Genomic DNA, 21,862 nt, shown 5'->3' with positions numbered 1-21,862 from the left:
AAACAACAATAATAACAGTGAGTCAGTCCCAAAAACTTTATTTCAGCCATACAGGCCATAAAAGCACATAAAACAGTACAAAACATTTTAGAAAAATACAGCATGTCGATTTAAAAACGATATACTTTGTTTCTATGTTTTTTGTTTAAAACACTTTGAATGTGCAAATTTTGGCTGCGTTCTTGGGTTAACTCCCACAAACCTGCTCAGTATTCTGTGGCAGAAAATAGTGCTATGCGCAATACAATATGTAATTTCTGTATTGGGTGCAAAGTAGGGAGCAATGGGCCAGATGCATCAAGCGAAATGCGCTCGCAAAAGGGCCAGATTCTCAGAATCTGGCCCTTTGCGAGTGCAATTCCTGCATTTGGGATGCATCATCCCAAATGCAAAAATCGCAAATAGAGAATTCGCTAAAATACGATTGTTTGTATTTAAGGAATCTCTAATTGAGATTCCTTAAATGCAATGCATGAAAGTATCAAAAATAGCGAATTCGCTAATAGGGCACGCAAATTACCATGAAGTACAACTTCATGGTAATTTGCAAAAACTTTGAAAAATGCACTTTTGTGCATTTTTCAAAGTTTCATGTTGCGCACACACATGCCCTAAGGGCATGTGTGTGCGCAACATATGTGCACAGATCACATTCAGGGGTGTAACAGGGTGTCCTTTGGACACCCCTGCACCCTTGAACTCGCAATCTCAATTTGCGAATCGCTAATTGCGATTCGCAAATTGAGATTGTCTTCCCATTCATTCCTATGGGCCTCGAGGCCCATAGGAATGAATGGGGAGGTATTCATTAATTGCGACTCGCAATTTGCGAGTCGCAATTAAGGAATCGCTATTTTTTGTGTGATTGCTTGATGCATTCCATGTTGCTATTCCTTACTAGCGATTCCTTATTTTTCGCTAATAAGGAATCGCAAAATGGATGCTTGATGCATCTGGCCCAATGACACATGCTATAATAAAATGACTATTTTGTTAAAAATTAAAACACCTATTTGGTCCAAAAAACTTCGACTTTGTCTAGTAAATACTAGAAGAAGAATACGAAATGCGAATTAAAACAACTAACATTGTGAAGATTATAAAACACCTGGGAAATAGGTTTAATACAATAGGGATAAACATATAATACAATGTGTACATACCACGTTGTTCTAGGCGGTGCGTAACATAGCGTGACTAATAATTACTGCAGATCTAAGAAACGCGAGATGGAGAACACAATAGGTGTGTCAGTATCATACTTCAAGAGCCTAAACACCTCAGTACAATCAATCAATCAATCAATCAATCATAACACTCGTATAGCGCACTACTCACCCGGAAGGGTCTCAAGGCGCTTGGGGGAAGGGGTCCGCTACTGCTCGAACAGCCAGGTCTTGAGTTGTCTCCTGAAGGCGAGATGGTCCTGGGTCAGCCGAAGGTGGATGGGGAGGGAGTTCCATGTCTTGGCCGCCAGGTAGGAGAAGGATCTGCCTCTGGCGGTGGCTCTTCGGATGCGTGGTACGGCGGCCAAGGCGAGGCTAGTAGACCGTAGCTGGCGGGTGGTCGTGTAGAAGGTCAGGCGGTCGTTGAGGTACTTGGGGCCCAGGTCGTGGAGAGACTTGTGTGCGTGGGTGAGGAGCCTGAACGTGATCCTCTTGTTGACAGGGAGTCAGTGCAGGTCCCTCAGGTGGCCGGAGATGTGGCTGCGTCGGGGGATGTCCAGGATGAGTCGGGCGGAGGCGTTCTGGATGCGTTGGAAGTAACTTGGCTGTGGTTCCGGCATAGAGGGTTTTTCCGTAGTCCAGTCGGCTGGTGACGAGGGCCTGGGTGACCGTCTTCCTGGTTTCGGTCGGGATCCATCGGAAGATCTTGCGAAGCATGCGTAGGGTGTGAAAGCATGATGAGGAGACGGCGTTGACTTGTCTGGTCATCGAGAGGAAGGAGTCCAGGATGAAGCCTAGGTTGCGTGCGTGGTCTGTTGGCTTGGGAGCGGTGCCCAGGGCTGAGGGCCACCAGGAGTCGTCCCAGGCGGAGGGTGATGGTCCCAGGATGAGGACTTCCGTCTTGTCTGAGTTCAGTTACAGGCGGCTGTTCTTCATCCACTCGGCGACGTCTTTCATCCCTTCGTGCAGGCTGGTTCTGGCGGTGTCGGGGTCTCTGGTGAGGGAGAGGATCAGCTGGGTGTCGTCGGCGTAGGAGATGATGTTGAGGTTGTGTTGGCGTGCGATGGCAGCAAGAGGTCTCATGTAGACGTTGAAGAGGGTGGGGCTGAGTGATGATCCTTGCGGAACGCCGCAGATGACTTCGGTGGCCTCGGATCGAAACGGGGGAAGGCGAACTCTCTGTGTTCTACCGGCGAGGAACGAGATGATCCACTCCAGTGCCTTCTCTTGGATGCCAATGTTGCTGAGGCGTTGAACTAGGGTGCGGTGGCAGACAGTGTCGAACGCTGCAGAGAGGTCCAGGAGGATGAGTGCCACTGTTTCCCCATTGTCGAGCATGGCTCGGATGTCGTCGGTGGCTGCGATGAGGGCGGCCTCGGTGCTGTGGTTGGCTCTGAAACTGGACTGCGAGGGGTCGAGGGATCCGTTCGTCTCGAGGAAGGTGGCAAGCTGTCTGTTGACGATCTTCTCGATGACTTTGGCAGGCAAAGGGAGGAGCGAGATGGGGCAGAAGTTTTTGAGGTCGGTGGGGTCCGCTGTTGGTTTCCTCAGTAGGGCGCTGAGCTCGGCATGCTTCCAGCTCTCCGGGAAGGTGGCGGTGTTGAAGGAGGTGTTGATGACGTCCCGGAGTTGGGGTGCGATGGTGGAGTGGGCCTTGTTGAAGATGTGGTGGGGGCAGGGGTCGGTCGGAGATCCGGAGTGGATGGTATTCATCGTGCGGGCTGTGTCTTCGGTGGTCACCGTGGTCCGGGTGCGGAGGGTGGCGATGGGGGGCGTTGGTTCGACGGTTGGGTGCGTGGATGGTGCGCCGAAACTGTTGTGGATGTTGGCAATCTTGCGGTGGAAGAACGAGGCGAGAGAGTCGTAGAGATCTTGTGTGGGAGTGATGTTGTTGTTGCCGGTGCTGGGGTTGGAGAACTCCTTGACGATGGTGAAGAGTTCCTTGCTGTCGTGGGCGTTGTTGTCCAGTCGTTCCTTCAGTGATTTCTTCTTGGTGGTGCGGATGAGCTGGTGGTGCTTGCGGGTGGCTTGTTTGTGGGGGGTCATGCTGTCAGTGGTCTGGTCGAGGAGCCAGGCTTTCTCGAGGGTGCAGCAGGTCTTCTTGGAGTCCTTGAGTTCGTCGGTGAACCAGGGGGCCTTCTTGCTTCTGGGTCTGCTGGGAGGGTTCTTCAGTGGTGCGAGGTCGTCGGCGCAGGTGGTCAGCCACTGCGTGAAGTTGCGTGAAGTACACTGTCTAGTCCCCATGTTCCTGCACAATTGTAGCAGCCACAGAGACCTTGACTTTCCATAAGCGGGGCAGAAGAATAACAATAATAACACCACTTCATGTAATGATCCCCCCACTCACAACTCACCCACTGGGAATCAACTGCTGTGACCTCCACCCAGCCAGACGCCCCGGGTTACCTCTGCATTCCCAGTGTTTCATTCTAGAGCACCCAGACCGCCTTCTATAGGTTCCGCTGCGTGTCTTCAGAGTTAATGAGGTACTAAACATGACAGATCTGGCATTATTGAAGGTGATAAAGAGACTGGATGGGAGTGCGCAGATGGTGCCAGGATGCAGGACACGCTTGTTGCTTAGGTGAGTTTGGAGGGAGGCATGGAAAGAATCCACTGGAGACAAAGCTAGAGGGGAACTGAATAGGGAGATGAGGGGATTTTAATGAGATGTTAGGAGCTGGGGTAGAAAAACATTTAATAAGGTAAGATTCACCTGAGCTATTTAGACAGGAATTGGTTCACCTATCCTTCGGGGGAGTTGTGGTAGACCTGTGCACCCTCATGAAAGTGGCGGCAGAATTTCTGCGCAAGAAAAGGAAGGAACAGTGGGGCATATTACCAACAACTAGCGATAATTATCGCTATGTTGGTTTAGCGGCGATATTTTTATCGCCGAGCTGCGGCGATTTTTATCGCTAGGAGCCTTGCTATTATCAAGGTTTATCTCCTAAGCGATAAAAATCGGCCGAAATGCATGAATATCGCTGAAAAGTCAGCGATATTCATGCATTACCGAGCTATTGCTCTTAGCCATGTTATCCACCTACCATTGGATAACATGGCTAAGAACTGCTCAGGGCAGGTGTTAGCTTTTGGAGATATTCGCGCTTAGCGCGAATATGTTCAAAAGTTGGTAATAGGAGATAGCGATGTTAGCGCTTGTTTTCAGTCGCTAACATCTTGGCACGCCCACTTTGCATGCCATTAGTGATACATATCACTGACATGCAAAGCGGGGCCCAAGATGGTCGCTATCTCCTACTAGCTGTCGCTAACTGGTGTTAGCGACAGCTAGGTAATAGGGAGATCATTTTATCTCCGCTTTCTTGGCTTTTAAAGTCAAAAAAGCGGAGATAAACCCCCTTGATAATATGCCCCAGTGAGAGGTGGGCAGATATAAACAGTTAGAGCAAGTTATTTCTGATTGGTGAAAGTTAGCAAATAAGATGGAACAATAAACGATTGGCGTTCTATGTTAATTGGAAGTTTCTGAATATGAAGTACTAGGTGTTCACTAAGACCACAGTAATCCTGGCGGAGAGACAGGTGGCAGAAGGTCAAGGTAAGTGTAATAATAGAGCTAAGAAAGAGCGAGAGGTGTCAAGGCACCGCGGCCTCACCCTAAACTTTGGTCATTGTTGAAACTGAGGCCCAAACATCTATTGGATGGTTGGTTGTGTTCAGAATACGTAGGCGCCTCCATGAAGCCACCTTTCCTCAACAAAGAGCCTCTGTGTGGCTGACCGCCATCCTCCCCAGTGGGAAAGGGTAATAACCTATGAATGTACTAAACTTATATATTTACCACGCAGTGTCTGCAACTAGCATTCCTTGCCAGGGAGACAGGGCCCTTGGGAATGTTTGGTATGTGGGCAGCCCTCCACCATGGAGCAGGCTGTCCAGACATGGAAGTAAAATGTGAAATGTTTTCAGATAGGAGGATTCTGCTTAATGTCTACTGTCATTTCAGTTAAAATGGTGCTTGGTTGAGAGAGAATGGAAAGCAAATTGAGAAACTGCTTACTGAGCTGTTCATAAGCTGCTATGTGTGTTTGTGTGTCTGTGTACATGCCAGTGATCGTCGTGGCCTGAACAGAGGCTAGATGTGCGGGGCGCCAACCTTAGGTGTCTGGGATGCATGTTAGGTGTCTGGAATGCATGTTAGGTGTCTGGGATGGATTTTAGCTGTCTGTGATACATGTTAGGTGTCTGGGATGCATGTTAGCTGTCTGGGATGCATGTTAGGTGTCTGGGATGCATGTCAGCTGTCTGGGAGTCATGGTAGGTATCTGGGATGCATGTTAGGTGTCTGGGATGCATGTTAGGTGTCTGGGATGCATGTTAGGTGTTTGGGATGCATGTTAGGTGTCTGGGATGCATGTTAGGTGTCTGGGATGCATGTTAGGTGTTTGGGATGCATGTTAGGTGTCTGGGATGCATGTTAGGTGTCTGGGATGCATGTTAGGTGTTTGGGATGCATGTTATGTGTCTGGGATGCATGTTAGGTGTCTGGGATGCATGTTAGGTGTTTGGGATGCATGTTAGGTGTCTGGGATGCATGGTAGGTGTCTGGGATGCATGTTAGGTGTCTGGGATGCATGTTAGCTGTTTGGGATGCATGTTAGCTGTCTGGGATGCATGTTAGGTGTTTGGGATGCATGTTAGGTGTCTGGGATGCATGTTAGGTGTCTGGGATGCATGTTAGGTGTCTGGGATGCATGTTAGGTGTCTAGGATGCATGTTCGGTGTCTGGGATGCAAGTGAGCTGGTTTGATGTGATGCGTACATATGCGAAGTCAGCACCCTCATAGAGGAATCAACACGTGTCCCTCACTCAGCTGCGGATGGCATTTGTTCTCTGAATCCGCCAATTTTACTTTCATAGGACCCGTAGCTGCTTGCTCCATCGTGGTACTTCCCCTTGCCCCCACCTAACCCTCTCCGTTATATTTGCTTGTCCTGCGCCCTCTCCTGCATCATTGCTTGCCATATTGTTGCTTACCCATTGATCCTTTCCCTGTCCCACCTCCCCTCCATTCTTGCTTGCCCCGACACCCTGACCAACCGCTCACAATCCCTCTCACCCGTTGTTACTTGCCCCATCCCTCCCATGCACCTCCTACCGTTTGTTGTTTGCCTCATCCTACCCACACCTGTAAGGCCACAAAAAAAATGACAAAGCCAATCAGCTATCACATACACAGTGGCTTAATCAATGTGATTTTTTAGCCATGTTGTACAGAATCACATCCAACTTTGACTGCATCATATCACTTTTTTTTTACTTCCAGCCATGCTGCAAAGCAGCTGTATAACATGGCTAAATAACATTACCAAAGCAAATAGATATTGCATAGGCGAGACCTATTAAATGTATAGGGTAAATCTTTGACTGGAATCCACTTGTATATGTTAGAAGATTAGAGATATCACAAACGATTAGGGGAAAGATTGTCCTTTTTTATGCTGTAAAATAGTAACTTGTTGAGTGTGTACATCATGATATACTTGTTGAAATTCTTTTATGGTTTTTATCTAACTTGAAAATCGAATAAAGAAAGATTTACTTTACTTACTATTAAATGTGCCAAAGCTTGTTTATTTTATTTTTTACATTTAAAATAAATATATAAAATTAATTTAAATCAATATTAACATAAAAATAGCTTACATTTTTTTTTCAACGTTACTAATCTTATCTACTTTTCTTATACTTCACCATAAGGAGATTTCTGCCACTGAGGCTGAGATTTCCCTACAGTAAAGTTTAGAGAAGATTTAAAAGATGTATTAAACTTTATTTTTAAATAGTACAAACATAATTTTATTTGAGCTTTTAAGTAATGCATTTGTATGTATTTATTTTAAAGTTAGGACAAAATAAAACATATGCTACAGCACTATTAACTTAATTTTGAATTAAATATTTATTTAATTTAAATATTTTATTTAATTTAAATGAATTACAAGAAAATCCCAGCTATAGTTGAGTGTTAATAGAGGGATTTTCTGATTACCTATTTAAAAGTGTAAACAATTATATATAGAAACAACTCAAATTAATTGTATTTTCTTTAAAAAAGTATTAACATTTATTTAATTTTTTTTAAAGCTCATAACATATATTATTAATAAATAATATGTATTTGTTATATAAACATAATTTATTTTAACATAACATGCAATCCAATTCATATATACATATATATATATATATGACTGAGCAAAGCCCTGGAGCTTCAGAGTAGCACTCGATGTTGTCTCTGGCTTGAAAAGCCTGTGGTTTGCCTCGCTGTTGTTTGCTTTCCTGCGCATCTTCCCTCATAAATAAAACCTTTTCCGACGCGTTTCGAGGCTGGAACACCCCGTAATCCTGGAGTGTGTCACAAAGTAGTCAGACTGCAGCGCTGTTTTTAAACCATTTATTTGGTCGAATGTATCCTCCCTCAATGGGCGTGGCACATTCTGGAAGCATGGAATGCTGGAGATTGAAGTCCTTACAGCGCTGCTCAGTGATTTCCTTAAGTAGGTTCTGACTGTTTGTGACGGTATTACACATTGTTTCGTTAGTACCTTAAGTAGGCGGGATTGTCCAGGTATGCAAACGGTAAGCTCCCTCGAGACAGCATGCTGATGCAGACAGGAAAAGTTCCTATCCATCGCCGTTTTCATGTTGACCTTGGGTGATCTCGATGAAACTGGTGCCTCCTCTCACGGCCAGGGGCCGTGTAATATGTGACTGAGCAAAGCCCTGGAGCTTCAGAGTAGCACTCGATGTTGTCTCTGGCTTGAAAAGCCTGTGGTTTGCCTCGCTGTTGTTTGCTTTCCTGCGCATCTTCCCTCATAAATAAAACCTTTTCCGACGCGTTTCGAGGCTGGAACGCCCCGTAATCATGGAGTGTGTCACAAAGTAGTCAGACTGCAGCGCTGTTTTTAAACCATTTATTTGGTCGAATGTATCCTCCCTCAATGGGCGTGGCACATTCTGGAAGCATGGAATGCTGGAGATTGAAGTCCTTACAGCGCTGCTCAGTGATTTCCTTAAGTAGGTTCTGACTGTTTGTGACGGTATTACACATTGTTTCGTTAGTACCTTAAGTAGGCGGGATTGTCCAGGTATGCAAACTGTAAGCTCCCTCGAGACAGCATGCTGATGCAGACAGGAAAAGTTCCTATCCATCGCCGTTGTCATGTTGACCTTGGGTGATCTCGATGAAACTGGTGCCTCCTCTCACGGCCAGGGGCCGTGTAATATGTGACTGAGTAATGCCCTGGAGCTTCAGAGTAGCACTCAGTGTTGTCTCTGGCTTGAAAAGCCTGTGGTTTGCCTCGCTGTTGTTTGCTTTCCTGCGCATCTTCCCTCATAAATAAAACCTTTTCCGACGCGTTTCGAGGCTGGAACGCCCCGTAATCATGGAGTGTGTCACAAAGTAGTCAGACTGCAGCGCTGTTTTTAAACCATTTATTTGGTCGAATGTATCCTCCCTCAATGGGCGTGGCACATTCTGGAAGCATGGAATGCTGGAGATTGAAGTCCTTACAGCGCTGCTCAGTGATTTCCTTAAGTAGGTTCTGACTGTTTGTGACGGTATTACACATTGTTTCGTTAGTACCTTAAGTAGGCGGGATTGTCCAGGTATGCAAACTGTAAGCTCCCTCGAGACAGCATGCTGATGCAGACAGGAAAAGTTCCTATCCATCGCCGTTTTCATGTTGACCTTGGGTGATCTCGATGAAACTGGTGCCTCCTCTCACGGCCAGGGGCCGTGTAATATGTGACTGAGCAAAGCCCTGGAGCTTCAGAGTAGCACTCGATGTTGTCTCTGGCTTGAAAAGCCTGTGGTTTGCCTCGCTGTTGTTTGCCTTCCTGCGCATCTTCCCTCATAAATAAAACCTTTTCCGACGCGTTTCGAGGCTGGAACGCCCCGTAATCATGGAGTGTGTCACAAAGTAGTCAGACTGCAGCGCTGTTTTTAAACCATTTATTTGGTCGAATGTATCCTCCCTCAATGGGCGTGGCACATTCTGGAAGCATGGAATGCTGGAGATTGCTTCCAACTACTTGTACAAATTTATCTTGCACGTTGGGCTATATGTACATACAATTTGCACGTACTTGTTTTACGCTGGCATACATATATGCAGGGCGTCAAACCTCTTTTCCAGGCAATGCGCATTGGTACTGGGTTGGGATTCCACCGCTACAATGTATTTTCTTGCATGGTTGTCATAGCAACTTGTAGTTCGGAGTTGCTGTTTGACTACAATTATGGCGGCAGACGCCTTTGTTAATTTTGATCTCATTGAGGTAGTTGCTTTCAAAGGGGCATCATTTTTCTTCTGTGCAGTTAACAGGAGAATGTAAGAAAACGGGCACACATGAATTTCTATATTTGCAACTAAGTTGTACGATGTGAAAGAATTATTTTATATCGTTTAAATATGTGTTGGACAACACTTGACATAGTATATTACGTGACAAATGTTTATATGCTTGTTATGAATGTGAAATTTTACATTTAAATTGTATGTGACCAAGTCCTGTTTCTTTGGCTATGAACCCTGGCATTATTTACCGGAAACTGTGCACTTTCAAACTAACGTGATCAAGGCTGTCCGCAGCCGAAACATGTTGTTAGTTTAAATAAACACCCTTGGAGTCTTTAGCGGTTTTGTGATATTTTGCGGACTGAGAGCACCGTTACTTTGGAACTTTTTGAACATATATAAAAATATATATATATATATTTTTTAAAGTCAAAATACATTATTTTAATTTACCATTATTTCTTATGGGGTTCAGTTTTAAGTCCTTTCCTTCATTATATTTTGTAGGAGGTTGCTGCTGTATCAGTGGTTGGCAGCCTGTGGTGCTGGACTTACGACTGCTCATTATTAGCTGTAGTAATTTTGTCTTCACCCCGTTTCAGGAGCTCGAGGAATTTAAGTTTACACTTTTGAGTAAATTTACACTTGTAAGTGGTGAAAATCCAAAAGTATTAAAGTAACTCAAAAGTGTAAGAGTAAGCTTACATGTGTAATTTATTCAAAAGTGTGAGTAATCTTTGTGAATAAGCCTACCAAATGGCATCAATTTTAAGTAAATACACTGACGCTGAGAATGGTGTATGTGTTGTTGAACTGCGCTATTATTCGCCAAATTTGAGATCAGTAGGTCGCTAATTTCATGTTTCTTCTCAGATCACACAGATCCTAACTGGCCTCTTCCAGATCAGCTTTGGAATCATCCTGCAGGAGGTGGGACACAGAGTAAGCTTCGGCTCCCCAGCTCTCTCCATGAATCTTCCTGTCTGGTCTGGAGCTTTGGTAAGGTCACGAGGTGCTAGAAATGGCCCGACCACTCATTATTACATGTGCTGTAGACACTCAACTCACCGGCTGCGGGTTCATTTTTCTTAACTTGCATGAACAATGCATAGGTTTCTTAGTGCTGCAGCAGTCTAACTTTGTGCAGTGCAATCAACAACAATAGGTACCCTGCTGAACCCCAAAGTATTAACTCGACCTTCATGAAGTGACTATACAAAACAACATTTTTCTACTAACTTCAGTGATAAAGTTCAAATTGAACTAAGGGTGGGAGAAAAGGTTCCAATCATTGGTGCATGGGTGCTTGCGTTGCAGGCGGGATTGTTTTTGTACAGGGTTGTTTTTGTGCAGGAAGGCTGCCTTTCTGCACTAAAACAATCCTCTAAGGCGTTTTCCTCTTTCTGTGTGCTGCAGAATCCAACACACCTAGAAAGAGAAAAGAATTAGGAGAAATACACATATTTCTCCTTCTTTCCCCTCCCCTTGGAAGGCGTAGCATTTTGACGCATTCCCAGGTCTTCAGCTCATGGTAATGTACATAACTTAATGGGTTGATTTGTGGGAACACCCACGCTCCACCCATGGAACACTCCCCAGGGCAGAGTAACGCAGGGCAGTGACTTGTGCTGCCTTGCATTACTCCAAGGTGGGCTCGCCTGTCTTGGTGAATCTTATTTTAGGTTTAGCATCGCCATGCGCCCACAACAGAGTTGATCATTGTTGCTTCTGATTAGTCAGTTAAAATTTATATTTAAATTTGATTTACACCTTGAAACTTTTTTATGAGATTCTATTGTTATATACCCACACACCACATGCACTTTCCACTATAGTCTAGCCTTTCTGCTCATACCACACGCCAACGAATGCCATGTGGGAAAACCTATTTACCTCTGTACACTGAATTGAGGGATGTAGTACGGCAGGTCATTTGCTGTCTCTACCCATTAAACAGCTCAGACTCCTAGGGCCTCATTCATGGGGTTTTGGTGTAGGGCAGCGCAGCAAGTCACCATGCTGCGCTTACCCCCATGCCAAAATGAAAGGGCAAGGATGCACTATATTTAGCTGATACGGTGCATCCCTGTTCTTTCCATCTGCCTCATGGTGCAACGGTGCCTGTGTTGTAGGCAAAATATTTAACAACAAGGGGTGGTGATGGACAGAGGTTCTGAATTAAGCAGAATACTCTTACCCAGTCAAGAGATCAGGGCTAGATCCAACACCGTTTTTTAGCTCACTGCACCATCCCAGCTCAGAACCTGGCTATATGCAAATTAGTCTGTTCCTGTCTCAGTGCATGATGGGAACAGGGCAAACCAAACTACCAAGCCAATTCTTACACTGGGAAGGAAACAAGCTCCCGGGGACCGATTTCTGGCATTTCAACCGTCGTCGGCCCGGTTTGCTTGAATCCTGATGGTGCAATTAGCAAGGGACTCACATCTGAGTATACCCTTCCACGCTTAGGGTGGACAAAATATTTAACAACAAGGGGTGGTGATGGACAGAGTTTCTGAATTAAGCAGAATACTCTTACCCAGTCAAGAGATCAGGGCTAGATCCAACACCGTTTTTTAGCTCACTGCACCATCCCAGCTCAGAACCTGGCTATATGCAAATTAGTCTGTTCCTGTCCCAGTGCATGATGGGAACAGGGCAAACCAAACTACCAAGCCAGTTTCAGTTTCAAAATGCTTTATTCGGTTTGTACAAGTACAACCATGTAGCAACATACATAAATACAGTTTCAAATTCACATTTATGTAAGTTATAGATAATGAAACAGTTAAAATTACATCGTATCCATACACTAGTTTCGTTTTAGTTCAATTGTAATACAAGGTGTGTCTCACTTGAGTACAAAGTTAAATTGGTCACTATATACGTTTTAGCAGCAGTTATTATAGAAAGAGTTAGTGCAAAAGACGCTAATGTAAAGTGCAAAATTCTAGAGACTTATCATATACATAAAGTGCTATTGACATGTGCAAATAGGCAGGATTAAGAATAAAGTGCGACGGCTGTTTGGTCACTTTAAACATTTTAGCAGCAATTTGTTTACGATAAAGGTATGTGCAAAACGCCAGTGTAAAATGCAAAATACCGGGACACAATCATTACCATAGAGTACTTTCTGCAGGTGCAAATGTGCAGTATAAAGTGCATTGCAAATAAATACATATATAAACAATGTAACTAGAACAATGAATCATAGGCAGAATAGGACACATTCGTGACATAAAGTGTAGCAGCCAGGGGAGTATTCGGGGGGGAAAGAAGTCATTTTAAGATATAAGTGGCCACACGATAACACACATCCGGGGAAGCCAAGTCAAACATCAATTGCATTGCGGCTCTTGTATTGCACATGTTATAATTTAGGAATAATTGCTTCAGATAAAACTTTCTAAAACCAGTATAAAAGTTACAAAAAAGTAAAAAGTGGCAGATGCTCTGTTTAGATTTCCCATCGCATGGACACAGACATATCCCAGGTTTTTTTACTGTGGGGAAAGCCACTAAATGGTGAACTATTCCCAGCCTCAGGCGAGCTAGAACAAAGCGATGGGAATTAATACTGACAAATGTGAGATAAGGGGAGAGACCTGTGCTAAGATTGTATTCCATGTATAATTTAAACGTACTTTGCATTGCACACTCCTTCATTCTGGTCCCTTTTACATGGCCCAGGTAAGTGGATTTGAGGTCACGCTTTGTTAAAACTGATTCTGTTAATATATCTTTAAAAATGTCCTGACCAAAGAGGGTCTTATACCAAAATTGAATGTGTTTTAGCCAGGGGATTTTCGAGTGACGATCAAGTTTAATACAATCCATAATTACTTCCTGGGTAAACCTGGTTTCTTCCTTAGCTCATATGGATCGCCATAGGGACAGGGGACGCAATGCAATCAAATCTGTAACGTAATTTAGGCCTAACTCTCTGTGAGTAATCTCAGTTGAAGCAGAAACGGGGAGGCATAGTAGTCGTTTTAGGTACTTGTTTTCCTCCCGCTGGATGGACAGGGCAATCTGGGGATTATATCCCCATATCCCAGCTCCATACAGGGCAGAGGACATACACCTTGAATTATAGATGGAGATCATCTCTCGGATTCTACGGCCCCCCAGTTTTGAGGCAAATCTGAAAATGCAATTTACATTTCTGATCATTTTCAGGTCAACACAAGATTGTTCATTTACCCATCTCCCATCTCCTGAAAAGGTAATACCTAAATAACAGAAATATTGTACAGCTTCGAGTTTATCCCCATCTAAAAAAAATGTCTTGTTTTTCTTCATTTTCTTTCCGCAGGTCATAGTCATTGTCTTACTCTTATTAATTTTAAGCTTTCTGCCCTGAATAAAAATATGGAACTTCTCGATTAACTTTTGCAGCCCGTTCGCGGTCCTGGAAATCAGGACCGCGTCGTCCGCGTATAAAAGGACGGGTATTTGCTTTCCATTAATGATAGGGGCATCGGCATTAGATTCTCGTAAAAATTGGTCAACATAATTGATAAAAAGGGAGAATAAAAGAGGGGCTAGCACGCACCCTTGTCGGATCCCTCTGCCAATTTTAAAAAAGGGAGTACATTCACCATCTGTTCCGAATCTAACCTTACTTGAGAGACTACTGTACATTCTAGCCAGAAGGTGGATGATTTCGGGTGGTGCGCCCATGGCAAGTAGTGTTGGCCAGAGCAGTGCGTGTTCCACCAGGTCAAATGCGGAACTTAAATCAGCGAAGCACATAAACAAATTCCCTTCCTTGGCTTTCGTGTACTTGCCGATAATAAGTTCCAGGTTCACGCACTGCTCCATAGTTCCTAGACCCCTTCGGAACCCGTACTGGATAGGTGAAAGGATGTTATTGTCTTCTACCCAGGACTCTAGTCTCGTCAAGAGTACACGACTCAGAATCTTTAACGACGAGTCCAAGAGTGAAATTGGGTGGTAATTTTGTGCTTCTGCCCTGGAGCCCTTTTTAAAAAGTGGCACTATAATTGATTGTCCCCATGAAATCGGTAACTTATCTTCAATTGCAGCATTAAAGTAACGGGTCAAAATGGGGGCCCATAGGGTAATCTCAAATTTGTAAAAGTCCACAGGGACCCCATCCGGTCCCGGGGCTTTCCCCCCCTTACTCTTCTCGATTGCCTCAATCACCTCTCATAATGTCACGGAAAACAATATTTTCTCCCATTTAAAACAGTTTGATGTATCAGGTAAAACATTGGAATTAAAATCAGAAGTAAAACCAAAAGTAAAATCAGAGTTAAAAATCCCTGTAAAGTGTGCTATCCAAGCCCGGCAACTGACATGCGAAGTTAATTCAGGAATGTTATCGTTCTTCAGGAACGGACTATTTACAGTGTCCCAAAAAAGTTTGTGATCTTTGGTATCTGCAGCCAAATCTAGTTTTGCCCATGCCTCGTCCTGCAATTCCTTCTTCCTGGTGGAGAGTGCAGTTTTGTAGTTGTGGCGCTCTTCCCTGAGCTTGCTAGCGTCCCTTGGTGTAGCATCAAGTGAAGTTTTCAGCCTTTTTAGTGACTGGGCACAATGGTCATCAAACCACATCGCCTTGACCTTCCTTAATTTCCGAGCTTTGTGTGTCAAGGATTTCTCAATCATTTTTGTTATGTTTAGGAAGTAGAATAACAAGGTTCGTGGGCATGGATTAGAGGACAAGCAGTACTCAACCTCTCTGCAACAATTTGTGATCACGTTGGCTACAAATTGAGTGGGGTCAACTTTTATCCAATTCACCCTCATCCCATTAGGTCTTTCTGCCACAATGTCCTGGATTGGTTGGCCATAGGTATTCCTTTTGGTTCCCCAGTCCAATAATTCAACGGTTACACTATTATGGTCACTAACAGTTTGTTCAATTACCCAGACATTGATGTAAACTACGGAGCAAGATATCACAATGTGATCAATGAATGATTGGCTGTTTCTCCCATGAAATGTCGGACACCTGACATTGTTTATGTTCTTGTTACATTCTAGGAGGTCCAGGTCATATTTGGCACGTAGTTTATTTAAAGCACCGCCATAATTATTGTGTGGGAAGTGGTTATATACACCTGTTTCCCTTCCCGAGTACTCCTCCCTGTGGCCACATGCCCCCTTGAGTGCGTGGTTACATGTTTTGATGTTGAAGTCTCCTACCCATAGGATTGCGGCTGGTTTGGATGTACTTGATAAGGTCACGTCAATGGCCTGCTCTATATCAGAAATGATCATTCCCCGTTTGTGCCCCGCAATATTATTGTAGAAGTTCACTACTATTAGATCTCTACATCTGCTATGGACCATGCGCAGAACAGAAGCGTGGTCTCCTAGTACTACATAATCGCTAACACTAAACTCGGTCAGTGCGGTGGATATCAGGTCGCTAGTCCACCCTTGGCTCTACCAGCCTGGGATGCCACAGCCTGCACACTAAAGGAAATATATCCCTCGACGTGTACATCCTCCCTGTCCCAGGTTTCTTGCAGACAAATTATGTTGTAACCCTGTTTGATAAAGTCATCCCAAATGGGGGTGTATTTGCTATATTCCATGTAATGACCCTCAGGTTCTCAGGTTCTAAAACTACATGTGGTGGATCAGTAACTATTATGACTGAAGATGTTATCGGGTTCTCCAGTTGATTTTCACCAGTACATATAATTGCATCTATCAGGGTTGGATCATTAGAGTTTGCTACAGCGGTGTCTGTTGGAAATTTCTCAACTGTATTAGCGGCCATCAACCTAGGTTCCTCAGTTACAGATGGCTTAGCAACGTGAGTATCCCCTAGTCAGTCATTTTCATCTAGGGAGTTGAATATCTGAAATCTATTAGATGTTGGGACTGCATATTGGCCATAAACGCTAGTTCCTAACCCGGAGACATTAGGGTTATTAAAATAATTGGGGTTTGGTGTTCTGAATAAGTTCAGTGGTTGCTGTAGTACATATTGGTTGTTTGGGTCATAAGGAATCATAGGGTGCCCAGCTGATTGCACTGGTGCCTGCTGTACAGGTGGGTGAGGCATGTGTATTGCTCTGGGGTGTTTAAAATTCTGCACGGGAATTTTAAATCCCACCTGATTCCTGTAAAAGTAGTCCAGTGGGAACAGGGTAGTGTTGTAATCATTATCTGATGGGATCGGCGCATTCAAGATGGAATCCCTTGCCCATTCAGTGGTCTTATAATTTATGATTACGCAGTCCCCACTTATTTCCTTTTTACTGGGACCCACCCACCCTACCCTTTGGGTTGAGAGGATCTGACTTGCCCCTCTTAGGGGGAATCCACAGTTGTGGACAAGCCAGTACAAGATTTTGTTTTTGAGTGTTTCGTTATTTTCGAATTGAGAGGGTTTAAGTTTCGGGACATTAGCGAGAATTGCCACATATGGTCTACTTTCTGGCGGGAGATTAATCACTGCAGGAATGATGTTATTGTAGTAGCTGCGTGCTGGTGGATTCCCGTTTACTGGGGTATGACCCGTTGCCTCTCTACCTCTAACCCCAAAGGGCCCACTTGTGGTGTTACCTGGGATATAGGTGTGTAAGTTACTGGGCTTGCCGGTAGCTGCCGTGGGGGCCACATTTCTGGCGGGAGGAACCTGTGTGAAATCAGAACTGCGCTGGTCTCAGGCACGTTACTGAGCCCCGGTGCCCCAGCCGGTGTAACATTAATCTGTAAATTTGGGGTTAGGGACAACCGACTTTCCCTATCTTGAAACACTGCAGGAACTATGGGATGATCTTCCACATGGGTTGGCTCGGCCCCAGGAAGACCCGTGGAAGATTGCATTAGTATAGAGTCATTTGATAGTGATGTCACATTTATGTTATTTACATTGTGATCTTCGGGTTGTAATGTCTGCTGGATTAAACAAGCACTAGGTGGTAAGGATAATCGTCTCTCAGTATTTTCAATGGCGTTGGCTACCACCACAATTGTCTGTTGTAGCATGCGGTCAATTGCAGTTAGAGTTGGTAGCGGAGTTTTTACTGGGGCAGTATTCCTTGTGACAGAGCGTGTATGGATAGGTGTTTTTTTGACCATGGTCTTAACATTTGACTTTGGCTCCATAGGTGCGATTTACAGTATGCTTATTTTGGTCAAGTGTGTAAATACCTTTTTATTGGGCGGCGGATCGGCCAGGGGGTGGTGCCCAGCCCAGACTCCTCAGGCCTCTGAGGGCCACAGAGGGCCCGCCCTTTGCCCGGGCTTAGCCCCGAGCGTTGTCCCACGCGCGGTCCCCGCGAGGCGGGGTGTCAGCTGGCCTTTAAGCGCCTCCAGGCGCGGGATCTCGTTCTGCGGCTTCCGGTTCCGCCGCAAAGGATGATGGGATTTGTGGTCCCCCTCCGCACAGCGGCCGCGGTGGTTAGCGGCGGCGGGAGGGAGACAGCAGCGACGGTGGAGCTGTTGCCCAGAAGAGGATGGCCCCAAAAAGAGTCTCTGGTAGGTGAAAACCTCGCCCACTCTGCCGGGGTGTCAGCTGGCCTTTAAGCGCCTCCAGGCGTGGGATCTCATTCTGCGGCTTCCGGTTCCGCTGCAAAGGATGATGGGATTTGTGGTCCCCCTCCGCACAGCGGGCGCGGTGGTTAGCGGCGGCGGGAGGGAAACAGCAGTGACGGTGGAGCTGTTGCCCAGAAGAGGATGGCCCCCAAAAGAGTGTCTTTCTAGAAGACGAGGTTATCCTGGAACAATTGGATGGTTAAATATTTATGCAAAGTCCAAGTACACACCAGATCACAGGGCAGGGATAGTCCGTAAATCCAACCTCATGTCTGGGTCAGTAACCAATCTTTGACAGCATGTTATTCGTCCGTAGTGTTAGCGCTTCCGGGTCGCCCAGCAACCAATCCCACAACCAAGCCAATTCTTACACTGGGAAGGAAACAAGCTCCCGGGGACCGGTTTCTGGCATTTCAGCCGTCGTCGGCCCGGTTTGCTTGAATCCTGATGGTGCAATGAGCAAGGGACTCACATCTGAGTATACCCTTCCACGCTTAGTGTGGACAAAATATTTAACAACAAGGGGTGGTGATGGACAGAGTTTCTGAATTAAGCAGAATACTCTTACCCAGTCAAGAGATCAGGGCTAGATCCAACACCGTTTTTTAGCTCACTGCACCATCCCAGCTCAGAACCTGGCTATATGCAAATTAGTCTGTTCCTGTCCCAGTGCATGATGGGAACCGGGCAAACCAAACTACCAAGCCAATTCTTACACTGGGAAGGAAACAAGCTCCCGGGGACCGGTTTCTGGCATTTCAGCCGTCGTCGGCCCAGTTTGCTTGAATCCTGATGGTGCAATGAGCAAGGGACTCACATCTGAGTATACCCTTCCAAGCTTAGGGTGGACAAAATATTTAACAAGGGGTGGTGATGGACAGAGTTTCTGAATTAAGCAGAATACTCTTACCCAGTCAAGAGATCAGGGCTAGATCCAACACCGTTTTTTAGCTCACTGCACCATCCCAGCTCAGAACCTGGCTATATGCAAATTAGTCTGTTCCTGTCCCAGTGCATGATGGGAACAGGGCAAACCAAACTACCAAGCCAATTCTTACACTGGGAAGGACACAAGCTCCCGGGGAACGGTTTCTGGCATTTCAGCCGTCGTCGGCCCGGTTTGCTTGAATCCTGATGGTGCAATGAGCAAGGGACTCACATCTGAGTATACCCTTCCACGCTTAGGGTGGACAAAATATTTAACAACAAGGGGTGGTGATGGACAGAGTTTCTGAATTAAGCAGAATACTCTTACCCAGTCAAGAGATCAGGGCTAGATCCAACACCGTTTTTTAGCTCACTGCACCATCCCAGCTCAGAACCTGGCTATATGCAAATTAGTCTGTTCCTGTCCCAGTGCATGATGGGAACAGGGCAAACCAAACTACCAAGGCAATTCTTACACTGGGAAAGAAACAAGCTCCCGGGGACCGGTTTCTGGCATTTCAGCCGCGGCTGAAATGCCAGAAACCGGTCCCCGGTAGCTTGTCTCCTTTCTGGTGAAGAATTGGCTTGGTAGTTTAGTCTGCCCTGTTCCCATGATGCACTGGGCCAGGGACAGACTGATTTGCATATAGCCAGGTTCTGAGCTGGGATGGTGCAGTGAGATAAATAACGGTGATGGATCTAGCCCTGATCTTTGGACTGGGTAAGAGTGGTCTGCTTAATTCAGACACTCTGTTCATCACCACCCCCTTTTCTGAATCGTTTTTGGCCACTATAGGTGTGGCAGGGTATACACAGACATGAGTCCCTTTCTCACTGCAGCATCAGGATTCAAGCAAGCCGGGCCGAAGACGGCTGAAATGCTAGAAACCGGTCCCCGGTAGCTTGTCTCCTTTCTGGTGAAGAATTGGCTTGGTAGTTTAGTCTGCCCTGTTCCCATGATGCACTGGGCCAGGGACAGACTGATTTGAATATAGCCAGGTTCTGAGCTGGGATGGTGCAGTGAGATAAATAACGGTGATGAATCTAGCCCTGATCTTTGGACTGGGTAAGAGTGGTCTGCTTAATTCAGACACTCTGTTCATCACCACACCCTTTTCTGAATCGTTTTTGGCCACTATAGGTGTGGCAGGGTATACTCAGACATGAGTCCCTTTCTCACTGCACCATCAGGATTCAAGCAAGCCGGGCCGAAGATGGCTGAAATGCCAGAAACCGGTCCCCGGTAGCTTGTCTCCTTTCTGGTGAAGAATTGGCTTGGTAGTTTAGTCTGCCCTGTTCCCATGATGCACTGGGCCAGGGACAGACTGATTTGCATATAGCCAGGTTCTGAGCTGGGATGGTGCAGTGAGATAAATAACGGTGATGGATCTAGCCCTGATCTTTGGACTGGGTAAGAGTGGTCTGCTTAATTCAGACACTCTGTTCATCACCACCCCCTTTTCTGAATCGTTTTTGGCCACTATAGGTGTGGCAGGGTATACTCAGACATGAGTCCCTTTCTCACTGCACCATCAGGATTCAAGCAAACCGGGCCGAAGACGGCTGAATTGCCAGAAACCGGTCCCCGGTAGCTTGTCTCCTTTCTGGTGAAGAATTGGCTTGGTAGTTTAGTCTGCCCTGTTCCCATGATGCACTGGGCCAGGGACAGACTGATTTGCATATAGCCAGGTTCTGAGCTGGGATGGTGCAGTGAGATAAATAATGGTGATGGATCTAGCCCTGATCTTTGGACTGGGTAAGAGTGGTCTGCTTAATTCAGACACTCTGTTCATCACCACCCCCTTTTCTGAATCGTTTTTGGCCACTATAGGTGTGGCAGGGTATACTCAGACATGAGTTCCTTTCTCACTGCACCATCAGGATTCAAGCAAGCCGGGCCGAAGATGGCTGAAATGCCAGAAACCGGTCCCCGGTAGCTTGTCTCCTTTCTGGTGAAGAATTGGCTTGGTAGTTTAGTCTGCCCTGTTCCCATGATGCACTGGGCCAGGGACAGACTGATTTGCATATAGCCAGGTTCTGAGCTGGGATGGTGCAGTGAGATAAATAACGGTGATGGATCTAGCCCTGATCTTTGGACTGGGTAAGAGTGGTCTGCTTAATTCAGACACTCTGTTCATCACCACCCCCTTTTCTGAATCGTTTTTGGCCACTATAGGTGTGGCAGGGTATACTCAGACATGAGTCCCTTTCTCACTGCACCATCAGGATTCAAGCAAACCGGGCCGAAGACGGCTGAAATGCCAGAAACCGGTCCCCGGTAGCTTGTCTCCTTTCTGGTGAAGAATTGGCTTGGTAGTTTAGTCTGCCCTGTTCCCATGATGCACTGGGCCAGGGACAGACTGATTTGCATATAGCCAGGTTCTGAGCTGGGATGGTGCAGTGAGATAAATAACGGTGATGGATCTAGCCCTGATCTTTGGACTGGGTAAGAGCGGTCTGCTTAATTCAGACACTCTGTTCATCACCACCCCCTTTTCTGAATCGTTTTTGGCCACTATAGGTGTGGCAGGGTATACTCAGACATGAGTTCCTTTCTCACTGCACCATCAGGATTCAAGCAAGCCGGGCCGAAGACGGCTGAAATGCCAGAAACCGGTCCCCGGTAGCTTGTCTCCTTTCTGGTGAAGAATTGGCTTGGTAGTTTAGTCTGCCCTGTTCCCATGATGCACTGGGCCAGGGACAGACTGGTTTGCATATAGCCAGGTTCTGAGCTGGGATGGTGCAGTGAGATAAATAACGGTGATGGATCTAGCCCTGATCTTTGGACTGGGTAAGAGTGGTCTGCTTAATTCGGACACTCTGTTCATCACCACCCCCTTTTCTGAATTGTGTTGTAGGCAAGATTGTTTTCATGCAAGAAGGGGCAGCTTCCTGCACAAAAACAATCC

At 45.8% G+C, this 21,862-nt stretch overlaps 1 protein-coding gene across 3 annotated transcripts in view; it reads left to right on the top strand.

Moving 5' to 3' along the window:
* The window catches only part of LOC147735033 (ciliary neurotrophic factor-like), a 550,327-nt gene that overhangs the window by 463,471 nt on the left and 64,994 nt on the right, over positions 1-21,862 (top strand). For all 3 annotated transcript variants that reach the window (XR_015307550.1, XM_086953133.1, XM_086953131.1), the window contains exon 3: positions 10,371-10,496. Coding sequence is in view for 2 of the 3 variants with exons in the window: in XM_086953133.1 (XP_086809259.1) it covers positions 10,371-10,496 (126 nt within the window). In the remaining variant the exon portion in view is untranslated. The remainder of the gene's footprint in view (positions 1-10,370; positions 10,497-21,862) is intronic.

This window comes from Lissotriton vulgaris, chromosome 1_2 (assembly GCF_964263255.1).
Source record: "Lissotriton vulgaris chromosome 1_2, aLisVul1.2, whole genome shotgun sequence".
NCBI lineage: Eukaryota > Metazoa > Chordata > Amphibia > Caudata > Salamandridae > Lissotriton > Lissotriton vulgaris.
This window is presented reverse-complemented; position numbering and strand designations above follow the sequence as displayed.